At 37.0% G+C, this 17,082-nt stretch overlaps 1 protein-coding gene across 1 annotated transcript in view; it reads left to right on the plus strand.

Annotated features, from left to right (window-relative positions):
• Positions 1-16,932: 16,932 nt before the first annotated feature.
• E(z) (histone-lysine N-methyltransferase E(z)) overlaps positions 16,933-17,082 on the plus strand; it is a 238,997-nt gene continuing 238,847 nt past the window's right edge. The window contains exon 1 of the mRNA XM_090387215.1: positions 16,933-16,991. Coding sequence (XP_090243341.1) covers positions 16,933-16,991 — 59 coding nt within the window. The remainder of the gene's footprint in view (positions 16,992-17,082) is intronic.

Genomic DNA, 17,082 nt, shown 5'->3' on the forward strand with positions numbered 1-17,082 from the left:
CATCATTGTAATATGTAAATAGGAACGAAGAGAAGTTTCTGAAAATTTGTATTTTATATGATTGAAGATTTCAGTGAAGGGGAACACATTTCATCATAATAGTATAAAAACCCACAGAATTCCAGTTATTTGGATTATCACAAATGCAATAAGATCGAGTTTATAATTAGATGCACTAACAGAAAGGCCCAATAAACTGGAAAGTGAAAATGTTTTTGTTTTATGGTTGTGACCCCCAAGAAAGATATCACAAAGGCGCTCAAAATTTATTCTTGTAACGGAACATATGATAATGATGAAAGTGATATGATACAATGATACGATAACAATTTCCATTATAAATATGACCTTTTAGAGATATAAAAAGCTTAGTAATATAGCGAAATTTTCAACTTTCAAGGACTTGGAACGAATTACAAAAAAAAAAAACACAATGTGTTATTGGGTTCACATTATGATATTTTCACGATACCTCCATTTATTCCTATAGGATGCAAAATAGATTTCCACGATTTTTTTAAGTTTGCACCGGCTGGCAAAAACTTAAGTAAAGCCAAATTTATGGAAGTCGAGCATTACGTAAGTCGGGGAGTTTCTGTATGTATATATATATACAGTAAACCCCCGCTATTCGCGGGGGTTACGTTCCTGAGAAATGCAGCGAATACCGAAAACGCGAATACTGGGTTATGGCTCCCATAGTAATAAAGGGGTTCCGTTCCAAAGTATGAAATATATAAGAAAAACTAGTCTAAAATTTTGTCTTTGTATGTATTATATGTACTTTCATAATATGACTATATACATAGACATATAATACATAGTGAAATGCAAGCATATGGCATCGAAATGAAAATAAGAAACAATTTAATATTAAATGTAATATTTATTAGAAATTTCAAACCAGCATCTTTGCTAGCTAAAAAACTTATCCCGCCAGTGCTATCAAGTTTCGTTAAAGTGTTGATAAAGGAGTTTTGCCTTTTCACGAATGATGAGTGAACTTAACGGAATTTTATTTTGAGTTCGGTCTTCTATCCACAGATTTAAAGCCTTTTCCATTTTTTCTAATTTAACATCACGAGTTACAGAGCAAATTTTTGAAGCAATTAGCGCGTTTTCACGGACACTACGGCGGATTTTTTCTTCCGATTTTTTGATTGATCATATCATTGACCCATTGATTTTATAATGTTTTTCCACTAAGGAGACACTTTCACCATTAGAAATTTTGTCTAATAACTCAATTTTATTCGCTAATGTCATCACCTTCTTTGATCTTTTCACATTTCCCTTGTTATTCGTAGCCATATTTTTGTATGGGTTAGGAAGAACTTGTCCACAATAAAGTCACTTTCTTCCGTTAAAACACTCGAGAAAGTCTGTTTTATATTGCAAAACGGTAGATTTATCATTTTTGTAAGCATATCAATTTATAAATTGATAAATTTATTCAATTTATAAGCATATAAATTAAAAGCAAACGACGAAACCTTCCATGACAAGCGCATAACACATACTGAACAAGGATTAGCGAGAAACTTCCACGCTCGCGATTTTGTCACCCCTCTCCCCCCACCCACTGAGCACGGTTTTGACCGGGAAAGATAATTTTAGCTACTCCCATGTTTTTTTATATGGCGGAAAATGTTCACGGCGATTTAAAATTAACATTTTTTTTAGGTTTCATTTTATATTAAATCGGCGACCGCGAATAGTGGGGGTTTACTGTATATATATGTGTGTGTGTGTGTATATATATATATATATATATTGGTCAATTTCATTTAATTAGATGTTATTAATCTGTAGGCGATTAGGTGTATATGGATCAGGCTACCAAGTTAGCAAATATAGACTAGCTTTAGCCTGGGAGGCCTATAAACATTATATAAATGAAATAGTATTAAAAATAATGATGGTAAATAATGAAAATTACAATAAAAATGCTAATAAACAATAAAATGCTAAAAACAAAGTAAACTGCAATAACATTTCCTTACTTGGCCATCAATCTGCTACTTCATCGGGGGCTTTGAGCAGAACGATAGCCAGACTAAAGGAATGTCTTAAACCTACCCATTTCTGTTGTATCCGTACCAGTTTTGCCAGTTATAAATTTTTAAGTGATACATGTTAGTGTGATACATGTAGAAAATCAATAAGATTGGATAAAATTTTTAAATTTAAATTTTTGCCAGCGTGTTGTCTGAAACAGCAAACTGGGATAGGTGACACAAAGCCCAATGGGTATGTATCAGAATAAATGAGAAAGGTTCTTACTTCTGTCTTGTACTGTGGTGGTCAGACTGAAAAGGGGGTAAATTCCCGCCTTCTGGTTGTTTTATATGTTGATAAGATTATACTGCGCAGTCGTGCCTTTTGTATATTATGGTGTGATGGTGAAATCGCTGTAGGCAATATATCCTGTGTCAATGTGAGTATTTTGAAAGCCATGGGTGGGTTTATATTTATGCTTGTGGGGAGGGGGTTTGCTTCTGATGTCGGAAGGAACCTATATAAATGAAATGTTTATATCATTACATGTGTTGGAAAATACAAGCAGTATGTTAATAAAAATGTGTTGGAAATTACAAGAAGTATGTCAATAAAAATGGGTTGCTATACCCTGGACAAGGGCCAATATAGCTTTTCTAAGGCATAACGACCCGTGATTGTCCGGGGGGATAGCTATGTACATATTTACAGCCTCCTTCAGAGTGAATTTTTATCCTGTGTCACTAGATTAAACTGAAGGGATATAATCGTTATGTGTATGTTATCAACTGGGAGAGCAATCTAGCTAAGCATATCTATGGCAACACTATTAGAAATCAAAACAAACAGGTTAATACCCATCTGCAATAATATAAAGAACACTACGGAAGCAATTAAAAAATTCATAGAAACTCTCAACAAGAATAATATACCCACCAAATACAGCAGACATATTAAAGCGGCCATTCGTACGAACCTCAATAAATACCACCCTAACGCCAACCCATATACACTTATTGAAAACACACTGAAACATAAATGGCCCGTAGCTTACAACTACTAGGTTGTCTAAAAATATCTGTGTCCAGTTTCAAATAAGATTAAAAACTTCCCAATATTGATACCAGGGTTTATTACGCTCAGAAGAGGCTTGTCGTCTGACCGCACTGTAACCTGGCCTACTAAAAAATTTTCCCCCTTCCAAAATCAGACGATCTAAAATATGGGAAATTATCACCGGAAACAAACTCCCGACAACAAAATAATGGTGACTAAGATTTAACATACACATAACAATTATATCCCTTCAGTTTAATCTAGTGACACAGGGTAAAAATTCACTTTGAAAGAGGCTGTAAATATGTACATAGCTATCCCCCCCCCCCCCCCCCCCAGACAATCACGGGTCGTTATGCCTTAGAAAAGCTATACCGGCCCTTGTCCAGGGTATAGCAACCCATTTTTATCGACATACTTCTTGTAATTTCCAACACATTTTTATTAACATACCGCTTGTATTTTCCAACACATTTTTATTAACATACTGCTTGTATTTTCCAACACATGTAATGATATAAACACTACATTTATATAGGTTCCTTCCGACATCAGAAGCAAATTCCCCCATAAATTTTAAGCATAAATTTATGCTTAAAAAACCCACCCATTGCTTTCAAAACACTTGCATTGACACAGGATATATTGCCTACAGCAATTTCACCATCACACCATAATATACAGCAGGCGGGAATTTACCCCCTTTTCAGTCTGACCACCACAGAACAAGACAGAAGTAAGAACCTTTCTCATTTATTCTGATACATACCCGTTGAGCTTTGTGGCAAAAATTTAAATTTAAAAGTTTAAAAATTGATGTAAAACTAAACATTTTATCCAATCTCATTGATTTTCTATCAATTTAAATTTAATACTATCACTTAAAAATTTATAATTGGCAAAACTGGTACGGAGACAACAGAAACGGGTAGGTATGAGACATTCCTTTAGTCTTTTTTTTTTTTTTTTTTATATGAAAACCCCAAACACGAAAGGTATCAAAATCTATAGTACTTAGTACCATGCATGGGTTGAAGGAGAAGTATGGGGGGAGGGGGATGCCGGAAACTTTGCTCTAGAGACTAGAGCTGTACCCTCAAAATGTAAGGAAGATTGAATCTCGCCGTGGTGTCCATATCATTACAGAATTCACTTTGAAAATGGTGAACGTAAACAAATACAGTAATCAGTGACTTGCCATTTTCTTTTTTTTGGCACTGCAAGATATCTGTGTTGTATGTATACTACATCCAATCTCAATGTGCCACTATTTCGACAGTCTACTGTAGATGCAAAATACTCATTCAGTTTTGTCAGCTACCTGAGCAGGGTCAACAGTTGAACCATCGATATCAAGTGGACCAATTGATTCATCCTCTTCCTTCTAGAGTTTACATAAGTAAAGAAGATTTCTGGTAATCTGCCCTTGCCTGCCTTACCTCCTTTGACTTGATTACAGACTAGTTTATACCTACCATAGGCTTTTGTGTTGCCTGATAATTTATGTCTTGCATGCATTTTCCTCTTTGCCACAAGCCTCATTAGTTCATCTGACATCCATTTAGGCCTAAGTCTCGAACAGTATTTCTTAGTTGGTATGAAAAGTCCAGTAGCTTCCAAGATTACTTCCCTGAAAGCTTCCCATGTAGAATTTACTGTTGGCCATATCATCAGTTGGTCCCACAGTATAGAATTTAAAAACTGTCTGAGTCCACTATAGTAACCTTTACAAAAGCAAAAACCCTTCCCTTTAACCCTTATTGTACTTGCATCTTTAAGTAAATCCCACATTAGTACACTGTGATCACTGCCACCTAGTGGTTCTTTTATTGACAGAATCTTAATGCATGAATAATCGCTCCATCTGGTTGCCTCTCGCACATGCTGCTGTAGAATGTTAGTGGAGAATGAAAAAGACCTGGGGTAATTGTGCAGTCAGATATGAAGTTTTCTGACAGGGCAGACAGGCTGCCAGAGCAGCTCATGGGGGTCTTGTCAATGATATACATAAACTTTGATAGCTGGCATAAAGAGTTGATTATCCTTTTGCATAAGGCAATGGTCAGGCCACACCTTGCATACTGCATACAGGTCTGGAGGCATGGTCGGATTAAGGATGAAATAGACCCAAGACCATATTTAAATTTGAGGCCTCTTCAATATGTGTTTACTAGCAGTACCCATTACGAAAATTTTGCAATTTTCAAATACATCTTAAAAATACTACTAAATTTTAAAAACTGATCACCTTCCCTGGTACCTCATCTCCATGTCTTTAATGTCCTGGTGAAACCCCTCACTCTGTCCTTCACTTACACTTCCTCAGTTTTCTGGGAAAAGTCAACGTGGAAGTGTAAAAATATACTGTTCTTAAAATGTACTTCTTAAAATGTAGTACAGTCTCTATAATACTTCTATGAAAATGACATTTTTTTGAATTCTTGTGCCCTTCTAGTAACCTTATCTTAACATGCTGGAATGATCTGACCCGAGACGCTACTTACAATTGGCCATGACTATATACAGGGTTAGTAAGCAAAATTCTGACTCTATCAAACGTTTGCCCTTGTTCAATGGATTGGTCAAACCTTCTAAAATTGTCATATTCCGCAGTAAAATAACAACTGCTCCTACCTTCAACTCTAAAATGTTGGGTGGTAAACCACTTAAATTGAGGCTGTCCAGGAATTGGGTTGGATATCGCAAAAGTTTTTCAGTATCTTCAGATGTAATTGTGTTAACACTCTTATATTGTAATGAATCAGCATTATTTGTAAAATTTCTAAATTAATTCTTTCACGCTCATCATTTTTTGTGGCAAGAATAGCACTCAACGAAATGACATTTACATAAATAAGGTTGTGGCCAAAAACAACAGGAATCAAACCGTCATGAACTATTTAGATTAGGATCTAATTCAATTTCGTTTCAAATATGTATTAAATGTAACGAATGGCAATGAGTGTATGAGCTTGTGTGCGCAATGTGGTGACATATAGTGAGCGAGCAGTGCAGTGGAATCCTAAAGATTAGTTCTTTCTTTAAGGTAGGCAGCACTAGTTGTTGTTATTTGGTTTTTAGGAGCATTAGCAACTAAGGCCATATTGCTCCGGGGATATGCGGTGGTCATTCCCTGACCTTTCTGCATCCTCCGTATTTGGTGGTCATGGGCTCGAACCCCGGTCTAATCAAGAAGCGTGTGCTACGCACTGCTGCTCCTGCCCACCTGGCTATGGAGGCGCCAGCAGCACTAGTAGAGAATTATTATTTTTATTTATTTATTTTTTTTTTTTTTCGGAACAAAATTGTGCGAACATGCAAATTGTTAAATAGTTAAAAGTTCAAATTGTTAATCAGAAAAAAATGCCTTATCAATTTAAACAACTGTTTGTTTAACAGTTAACATCTTCCTGTGGCTCCATGTATGAAGTGAATATTGAATTATTCTCATTTGTACTACAAAATTGGCCCTTTCCGTAAAATAAAACTATTCGGAATTTTCAAATTTTAACAACTTTGTGCACACCTAGGAAGAAATAGCTTCAATTTGAGGCCACTTCCAGCCTGATCAGTTAAGCCTATTGGTCATACTGATGGAGTAAAGAAAACTGCTTCCATATTAAATATATAGATATATATACAGTCAGTTCTGCTATAACGTGCATTTTCGCAATGCGAATTTGCTCCAAAATGAACGATTTATTAGAGAACAATGCGAATATAACATGATTTTCACATTGGCTCTTGCACGATTTTGTCTGCAAGTAACGCAAAACTCGGCACCAAGCTGAACGTAGCGACCTGTGCTGCAATACATACAAGTTTATGAAGCTTAAAAAATGTTAAGTTTACTGTAATTGTATTGGTTGGAGACATACTGTTGTCATTCGCTGTATTCACAAGATAACATGATATTGTAGGCTGACTCATGTTTTCAGGAGCTCACATTTTTCTGTTCGAACAGAAATTTCATGAGGTGTGATACCGTAAACAGAGGATCACATTTTTGGCAGTCGTTACCATAAAACAGTGCTTCTCAAACTTTTTTGGATCACCACCCCCCCCTAAAAAAAAGCCCTGGCGAGGGCTTTTTTTTTTAGCCCACCAATATAAAGTGAAGCTAAATAATTGAAACGAATATTTGTCTGTTTACCTCCAAAAATTTAAATGCAGCCCTGCTTGTATGTGTGTGAATTATAAAGAAAACTATTTACTGCACTTTATTCCTTCTTCGTAAAAAATTACAACTACATATATAAAATCAGTTATAGTCACTTAAATTAAGTCATAAAAATTAAAGTTAATTACATAAATAAGTCACGATATTAATGGAAATAGTTAATTATATTTTAATAATTAATGCGATGGATGAGCTTTTTTTTTTTTTTTTTTTTTATGTAAACCCCAAACACGAGAGGTGTTAGAACCTATAGCTTAGTACCGTGCTTGGGTTGGAGGTTGAGAAGACGAAAGAAGATATTTGTTGACATTGGACTTGAACTTCTGCAGACTGTAATTTTCAGGAAATACGTATGAAGGAAGGTTGTTCCAGAAAACGGCAGTTGAATGAATAAACGAGGAAGATGAAAAGTTGGTTCTGTGAGTTTGAAGTTGGACAGTGAATGGATGTTGGCTGGTGGCGGCACATGATAGGACTGTTTTGAAAGAGAGAGCAGGAATTATAGAAGCTAATTCAGAAGAACAGTGCCCATAGAAGTATCTGTAGAAGAGGCATGCAGCAGAAGCAGTACGTCTATGAGACAATGAGTGCAGAGACTCTGTTAGAGAGGAGTCATTAATTAACCTAACTGCCGTCTTCTGAATGGAATCAAGAAGCCTGAGAGAGGTTTTGGGGGCACCACCCCAAATATGGGAACAATATTCCATGGCCGGGTGGATTTGCGATTTATACAGAGTGAGCAGCTGTTTGGAAGAAAAGTAATGCCGAGAGCGAAAGAGAAAACCAAGTTTTTTAGATGCAGAAGAAGCAATATTTGTAATGTGCTTGTGCCAAGAGAGAGAGGTTAGAAGTCAGGGTAATCCCCAAAAGAGATATATCATTTTGCCTAGAAATCGGAGTGTCACTAAAGATAAGCATAGGAGCAGAAGAATCCTTTTTGTGAGATATAAGACAAGACTGAGTTTTAGAAGGGTTGAAATCAACTAAGTTGTCTTTGCCCCACTGGAGAATTACCTGAAGATCAGCATTTAAGGAATTGGTAGCAGATTTTCGAGAAGTTGAAGCTGATTGAGCAGGACAAGGTTTCTCAAAATGGAAAGTGGAATGCAATGTGCTATCATCGGCAAAACTATGAATAGGATTTCCAGTCAATGGAAGAAGGTCATTAATATACAACAGGAAAAGAGTGGGGGAAAAGAACTGAACCTTGGGGGACACCGGCATTAGTGGAGAAGTTAGAAGACAGAGAGCCATCTACCATCACACTCAGTGAGCGATCAGAGAGAAAACTGGATACCAATTACTAAAAATAGTTGGCAAACCATAAGATGGAAGCTTGTTTATAAGACCTTTATGCCAAACATGATCGTAAGCCTTTGAGATGCCAAGTGCAACTACTTGCGTTTCACTGAACCTTTCCATTAAATTAGTCCATAAATGGGTAACATAAGCCAGAATATCACCAGTGGATCGACACTGATGGAATCCATACTGGCGATCGTTGATCAGATGGAAGGTTTCTAGGTAGTTTAAGAGTTGGCGGTTAATTGATTTCTCCATTACTTTAGAAAGAGTAGAAGTAATTGCAATGGGAGGAATTTGTCACCCTTTTTAGGAACTGGCTGGATATGAGCAAATTTCCAAGCAGAAGGAAAAACACCTTTGGAATAAGAAAGTGAAAAAAGGCGGCAAAGAATAGGAGTAAGTTCAGGAGCACAGGTTTTGAGAACAAGTGGAGAAATACCATCGGGACCTGGAGCTTTCTTAGCATCAAGATTCGTCAAAATCCTTCTGACATCCTTTTGACGGAAGACCACAGGAGGCATTGAATGGAGTGTGTTTGGAATAGTGGGAGGTGTTTTACCAAGATCGTTAATGCATGAGTTGAAAGAAAAATGGGATGCTAGCAGGTCAGCTTTTATCCTTGGCTGAAGTGACAACAGAACCATGTGGTTTGGACAGAGGTGGGAGCAGAGATGGGCAAAAGTTGCGGCCAGTAGCTTTGGCAAGAGACCAGAATGCTCGGCTACCATTAGGGCAAGAAGCAAGTTTTCTACTCTTAGCCTGTTCAAACTCTAGTTTGGACTGGTTAATAACTGCTTTGGCGTAGGCAGAAATGAAACTGAAGAATTAGAAACAAGCCAATTACGATATGCAACATTCTTCTCTTGAACAGCCTTAGCACATTTATTGGAAAACCAAGGTTTAGATAAAGGACGAGTTTTAAAGTGGAGTGTGGGATAAAGGATTCCATTCCTGCAAGAATAATTTCACTGACATGATCTGAGCAAACGTTGGTGACATCAGAAGTTTTGAAACAGTAATCCGACCAAGGAAAAGAAGAAAAGAAGTCTTGCAGGTCATCCAATTTTGCATTCTTGTAATGCCAAACAACACAAGGTTGGGAATAGCCATGAGATAAAGGTTCCATTGGAGAAGAGACAATCACCAAGTTGTGATCTGAAGTGCCTAAAGGATCTCTCACTTCGACCGTGTATTTAGAAGGGTTGTTTGTGAGAAAAAGATCAAGTGTATTGGCTGTATGTTTAGGATTGTCCGGTATTCTTGTAGGTAAATGAAGAATATGTGCAAGATCATTAGTAATTGCAAAAAGCCTCAGCATCTCAACCAGCTGGGTCGGTGTGACTAGAAAACGGAAGCCAGCTGGAGTTGTGAACATTAAAATCACCAAGGAAAATTACCTCATTGTTAGGAAAGTTGGACTGGAGAAAGTCAAGTTGCAAAGAGAGGAAGTCAAAGAGCTCCAAGTGATTAGTGGAGTTGGGAGAATGGTAGAGACAACAGATGAATTTGACACAATGAGGTAGAGAGATTTTAAGCCAGAGAAGATCAAAGAGAAGAGATTCCAAATTGCCAAGTCTCTGACAGGGAATATCAGAACGGACATATGCACAAGTACCACCTTTGAGGCGAGAAGAATCATACAGCAAATAATTTGGGCATCTGAGATGAGCAGTAGTTGAATCAACCGATAACTGAGATTCTGTCAGAAAAAGTACATGGGGTTTGGCAGACTGCAAGTGGAAATGGACATCGTTGAGATTAGAATTGAGACCACGTATATTTGTGAAATGAATTAGGAAGTGCTTGGGAGGTTTAGATCTTTTCGCAGATAAGCTTGCTGTATTAGTTTGACAATTCATGGTGTATTCAATAGTAAGAAAAAGTGGGTGGGACATGCTGTATGAAGTAATGAAATTTTTGGATATGGCGTACACATGGTAAGAATATACCCTTGGTGGAGATTTATTAGCTTATCAATATTAGGTTTAATATCTGTAAGTAGAAGTCGTAAATCGCCATGTTTAACAACATCCAGACAATTTCTTTGTTTTGTCAGCAATTGAGATACAGCACTGAAATCGGTTTCGACTAGATATGATGTTGGAAAGAAATAAGTAATTTTTTTACAATTCCCCACAATGCAGGATAATGGTCAGGGATTTTCTTTTGTAACCAAAATTCCTGATATGAATTTTGAAATTTTGGCTTCAGTTCAACTTCATTTTGTAACTCAATCAATTCTTCTTCTACAAAACGTTCACCCTCGTCATTATTTAAAAAAGGATTTATAACCCAATCTGGAATTTTCAAATTAAGGAGATCTTCGAACCTTTCCTGCATATCTCTGTGTAACATTTCTAGATGATTACAAAAAGTTAGTAGAGTTTCATCAGCTATTTTTTCTGTTTTCCCTATTTCCAACGGATTTGGAAATTGATACAATTCATGTCGTCCTTGGTTGCACATAAAAAGCTTTAATTTTGAAATAAATGCTGAAATTTGAGTTTTCGCCTTAATAAGAGTTATATGTTGTCCTTGTAAATGTAAGTTCATTGAGTTGAATCTAGTAAATAAATCTGCACGATAAGCAATATCAGTTTTCATTTTCTTGAGGTCATTACTAAGGTCGTTGTTCCTATCTTCAAAACACTCGAAAACAGTATCAAAGAGTTCATAAAATCTGTTGAGACAGTTGCCTTTTGACAGCCACCAAACCTCGGAGTGAAGTAGCAATTGTTCAAAATCTTCACTGTTTTGATCACAAAGCTTTCGAAATATATGATCATTCAAAGAATGTGCTTTAATTTTGTTTATAGCAGTAATAACAGTTTGTAGAGAATTGTGCAGTTGATCACCAAGTTTTTTCGCAACTAAATGCTGACGGTGAATGACACAATGAGCAGTAATAATATTTGGCACAGCATTTTTTAAATAAGCCATAAAACCCTTTTAACGGCAAATCATTGATGGTGCTCCATCCATTGCACAAGCAAGTACATTTGTAAGTGGAATATCCCTGTCTTTAAAAAACTTTTCAGTAACCCGAAATATAGACTTGCTTTTGGTATACGTTTCTAGACATCTTGCAAATAATAATTCTTCGTTCAACTTTTCATCTTTTATGAAACAGGTATGTTAGTAGTAAAGATTCGTTACCTGGCAGAGTTGATGGCCTATTGCCCCCCTGTCACCCCCTTTCATGCCTAACACCCCCATGGGTAATTCAAATGTCCCCCCAGGGAGCAATATCGCCCACTTTGAGAAGCACTGCCATAAAACAATAAAAACAATTTGCAGTTCCCGGTTTATTGGGCTTTTCTATTAGTGCAATCTAATTATAAATGGGTAGTAAACTCAACCTTGCTGCATTTGCGATAATACAGATAGCTGGAAGTCTGTGGGTTTTTACGTTATTTTGGTGAAATGTGTTTCGTCTTCACTGAAATCTTCAATCATATAAAAACATAAATAAATTTTCAAAATCTTCTCTTCATTCCAATTTTTTAAGCTTCGTAAACTTGTCTCACTTGTGCGTCCCGTGTTCATTGTTATTGATTGCTTATCTTTTTTACTGTTTTAAATTTTACAATCCAAAAAAATGTCAGTGAACAGAAATATCAATCAAGCAAACTTCATATCTTGTCAAGGTAAAGTGCTGTGTTTACTGTAATATTTATTTATTTATTAGAAATTTAAAATGTTTAAGCCCGTGTTAGCAATTTTATTGGGTTTCTAAATTTTTTATTGTTTTACTTACCAGACGGAACATTTTTTGAGTGCCCTGGTCCTGGAGGGATTGTGCAAGCCTCGTGGGGTAGAATTTTTTACAGCGTGGTCTGTGCTTGTTAACAGGAGAGTCTGCTTCTACAGGGATGGGATACACTTAAATAGAAAGGGTGCAAGAATATTTGTTAATGCTATCGAGGCAGTGTTAGGTGGGTTGGAAAACTGCTAGCTTGGGGGGGGGATCACAGACTAAAAGGTTAAAAGTAGCCGCAGGCAGAGGTGAAGGTGATTCTTGCACTACTTCTATTAGAATAAGCAGCGGTCTGGAGTGAGGGGTGCTGAGCATTTCAGGGACTGATGACAGTCATTGTGAAACAGGTGGGTATATGGGACGTGTTAGAGTAACTAAGAATAAGAATAGGTGCATGTATACTTGCATGTATACCAATGCTAGAAGTATAGTAAATAAATTTGATGAATTTGAAGTGAAGACATCAAGACATCAAAGGCGGATATTGTTGGGATATCAGAGACGTGGTGTCACACAGATATTAGGAATGCAAAATTGCAATTTTGAGAGTACAATGTGTGCAGAAAGGATAGAAAGGGAGGAGGGGTTATGCTGTTAATTAAGAAAAACATAAAATCAAAAGAAGTGCATCCAGTTGACATAGATGGACAGTGCACTGTTGAGTCAGTTTAGTGTGACATAAGCCCTGAGAAAGCAAAAATAAGAGTAGGAGTGTGTTATAGGCCTAATGACTCGAAAGAGTACAATGAACAATTGTACAGAGAAATAGTGAGCTAGTAAATCTGAATGTCTTATAATGGGGGATTTTTACTTCCCATATATTGAGTGGAACTTGTGGGTTGGTCACTTGCACACTAGCAAGACTTTTGTGGATTTATTGGATGATTGTTTTCTTCAGCAGCATGTTCCAGAGGCAACCAGAGAGAGTAATAGTCTTGATCTAGTTATCAGCAGTGATCATTTGTGTATTAAGAATTTTCAGATAAAGGAACCACTAGGTGCCAGTGATCACAGTGTACTGATGTGGGATTTACTTAAAGATATAGGCACAATATGGCCCAAGAGGCCCTTGTGCCAGAAAACCCAAATACAACAACAACAACTTAAAGATATAATTACTATCAGGAGTAAAGGAAAGAGTTTTTGTTTCCGTAAAATAAAGGTGACTACAGTGGTCTCAGACAGTTTTTAAATTCTGTACGGTGGGACCAACTTTGATGTTACCAACAGAAATTCTAAGTGGTGGGAAGCATTCAAGGAATTAATTGCAGACGCTACTAGACGTTTCATACCTCAAGGTTTAGGTCTAGATGGCTATCAAATGAACTAATGATACTCTTGGCAGAGAAGAAGAATGCATGGGATGCATATAAATTATCAGGCGACATAGAAGCCTTGGCAGATATAAGCTAGTCTGTAATCAAGCCACAAGGGAGATTAGGCAAGCGAAGGTATATTACGAAAAATCTTTGGCAAAGGATTCAACGAGAAATAGTAAAGATTTCTTTACTTATATAAACTCTAAGGGGAAGGGGATGAATCAGATTGGTCCACTTGATATCAATGGTTCGACTGTTGATGATTCTGCTTGGATAGCAAACAAACTGAATGAGTATTTTGCATCTACATTCACACATGAGGAGTTATTAAGGATTGAAAATGCCGGAAGCAGGGTCAGAAATAGAAGGGAATCAACAAGAAGGAGAAGAATGGTGATATTCAACTTAGGATCCTGCGTGTGCCAAGCCCATACTCACCAGATGTAGGCCCCTGGGGTAGTGTTTGTGGCTTTGAATGGATTGAGCAAGCTCAGTGCTAATAGTATTCTCCCTCTTAATCAGATTACGCATGTAAGGGGACATAAATTCAAATTGAGTTAGGATAGTTGCAGAATAATGTGCGGAAGTTTGCCTATAGTCAGTGGGTTGTTGATTGCTGGCACAAACTCCAGTCTGTTGTTGTAGAAGTTGATAAGTGAAATAAATCCAAGGAAGAACTAGCAAACTATTGGATAGGCGAAATGTTTTTTTTTTTTTTTTTTGCTGATGATGAGCTTGCTTTTTTGCATCATTTGCCACTGCTAATGCTAAATCATTTAGCTCTCTGTCAGACTACACTGATAAAAGTCCCCTACCCTAAAGAATTTCTCATGTGTGAATGCAGATGCAGAACCCCTATTCATTTTGTCAGCAACCTGAGCAGGCTCATCAATGGTTAAATCATTGATATCAAGTGGATCAATATGATTCCTTTCTTCTATTGTTTACATATGTCAAGAAAGCTTTTCTGTTTTTCTTTGCGTTCTTTTCAGAAGAAAAACACCTGATATTACCTGATAAATTTGTGCATCATTTGCATTTTTCTTCTCTTATGAATCTCATTAGTTCATCTGACATCCATTTAGGTGTAAGCATTGAACAGTTTTTCTTAGTTGGTATGCAAAGCAAAGTAGATCCTACAATTACTTTCTTAAACGCTTCCCATTTAGAATTTGCTGTTGATAACATCAGTTGGCTCCACTGTGTAGTATTTAAAAATTATCTGAGACCATTGTAGTCACCTTTACGAGAGCAAAAGTCCTTCCCTTTACTTGTGACAGTAGTTACGTGTTTAAGTAATTTCCATATCAGAAAGCTGTGATCACTGCTACCCAGTGGTTCTCTGCTGATAGTCAGATTAAAAGTATTGCTTTCTGTTGTTGCCTCTCTGGCATGCCTGTAGTAGATGATGGTATAAAGCAGTCATCCACAAAAGTCTTGCTAGTGTGTGAGTGACCAACCCACAAGTTCCAGTCAATATCTGGAAAGTTAAAATCCTCCATTACAAGACATTCCAATTCATCAGCTTCGCCAGCTGATGAAGAAGCACTTCGTCTCGAAAGCTACTGTATATTTTATTAGTTTTATCGATATTTTATTATATTTTAATGCTTTTATTTTATCTCTGTTTTAGTATGTTATGTAGATATTATTTATTTATTTTAATATATTTATTTTAAGTCAGTTTGTCAGTCGTCGCTAGAACGTTTTGTGATATGCAACCCATTTTCCAATTATTTATTATGCTTATAGCATTATTGTATATGCAAAATATACATACACCTGTTCTTACTCTTAGTTACCCTAATGTAGCCCATGTTTTTGCTTGTTACATGAGTATGTTATCTCAGCAGGTCTCGACATTTCTGACACCTTACTTTTCAGGCTGCTGCATATTCCAGTTGAAGCAGTGTAAGAATCACTTACACCTCTGCCTATGGCTGTTGTTAATCTATTAATTTTTGTCTTCACCCCTTCTAGCAAGCAGTTTTTTGACCACCTAATACTGTCCCCCTTCCCATAGTATCACCAAATATTCTTTCACCTCTTCTATTTAATTGTATCCCATTCCTGTAAAAACTCGCTCCCCTGTTAACATAGCATAGGAGTACTAGATTTCCCCCTTTTTTTGGCAAGAAATAAGACAGTACTGAGTTTTGGTTGGGTTGAAGTCAACTAAGTTTTCATTGTCCCCATTGGAGAATTACCTCGAGATTGGCATTTAAGGAATTGGTGGTGGATATTTGAGAAGTTTAAGCTGTTCAAGACAAGATGCCTCAAACAGGAAGATGGAATATATTGTGTGGTCATCTGCAAAACTACTGGCAGGATTCCAGTCAGTGGAAGGAGGTCATTAATATACAAGAAGAAAAGAATGAGAAAAGGAACCAAACCATGGGGAATACTAGCATTAGTAGAGACTTAGAAGACAGAGTGAAGTTTACCATCATCAGTAGTGAGCAATCAGAGAGAAAAATGGATACTAAATTGCAAAAAAAAAAAAAGTTAGCAGTCCATCAGACGGGAAGGAACTTGTTTAGAACCCCTTTATGCTAAATGATCAGAAGCCTTAGAAATGTGATGAACAATTATTTGAGTTTCATCAAATTTTTTTATTGAATTTGTCCAAAGATGAGTACCGTAAGCCAATATATCACCAGCAGAACAGCACTGATGGAATCCATACTGCTGATCAATCACATGAAAGGTTTTGGGATAGTTTAAGAGTTCACAGTTTATGGTTTTCTCTATTACTAAATATGAGCGAATTTCCAAGCATAAGTTAAAACACCAGTGAAATAAAGTGTAAGGGTGCTTACACATAGAATGCAGGTGGCTGCTTACCGGAAACCCAGCACCTACATAAAGCAGAAGCTTCGCACTGACTATGACACATAGAAAGCAGTTGACCAGTGCAACTTCTCGGTATGTGAGGGAGCAAAGTTCTGCACTGGTCAACTGCTTTCTGTTGTGTTCATAGCCAGTGAGAAGCTTCACCTGCATATCGCTACTGGTTCCAGGTAAGTGGTTACCTGCGTTCTGCATGTAAGCACCCTCAGGGTGCTTACACATAGAAGTTGTGCTGGCCAACTGCTTTCTATGTGTTCATAGCTGGTGAGAAGCTTCTGCTTTATGTCGCTGCTGGTTTCCGGTAAGCAGCTACACCCTAAGATAGCAACACAGAACAGAGCAAGCTCAGCAGCACAAGGTTCAAGAACTAGTGGAAGAATACCATCAGAACCTCAATCTTCCTTGGCATAAAGATTCTTTTAACATCCTTCTGTTGGAAGACCACAGGAGGCATTGAGCATAGTGTAATGGGTATGGTAGGGGATAATTTACCAAGGTCATCAACACAAGAGGTAGAAGAAGAAGAGTAGTAGTCTAGTAAATTGCATTATCTTTAACTGAGGATATAATAGAACCATCAGGTTTTAACAGAGGCGAGAGTATTGATACACAAAAGT

The sequence above is a fragment of the Mastigoproctus giganteus genome, chromosome 13 (genome assembly GCF_048544385.1).
Source record: "Mastigoproctus giganteus isolate SK-2022 chromosome 13, ASM4854438v1, whole genome shotgun sequence".
In the NCBI taxonomy this organism is placed as follows: Eukaryota; Metazoa; Arthropoda; class Arachnida; order Uropygi; family Thelyphonidae; genus Mastigoproctus; species Mastigoproctus giganteus.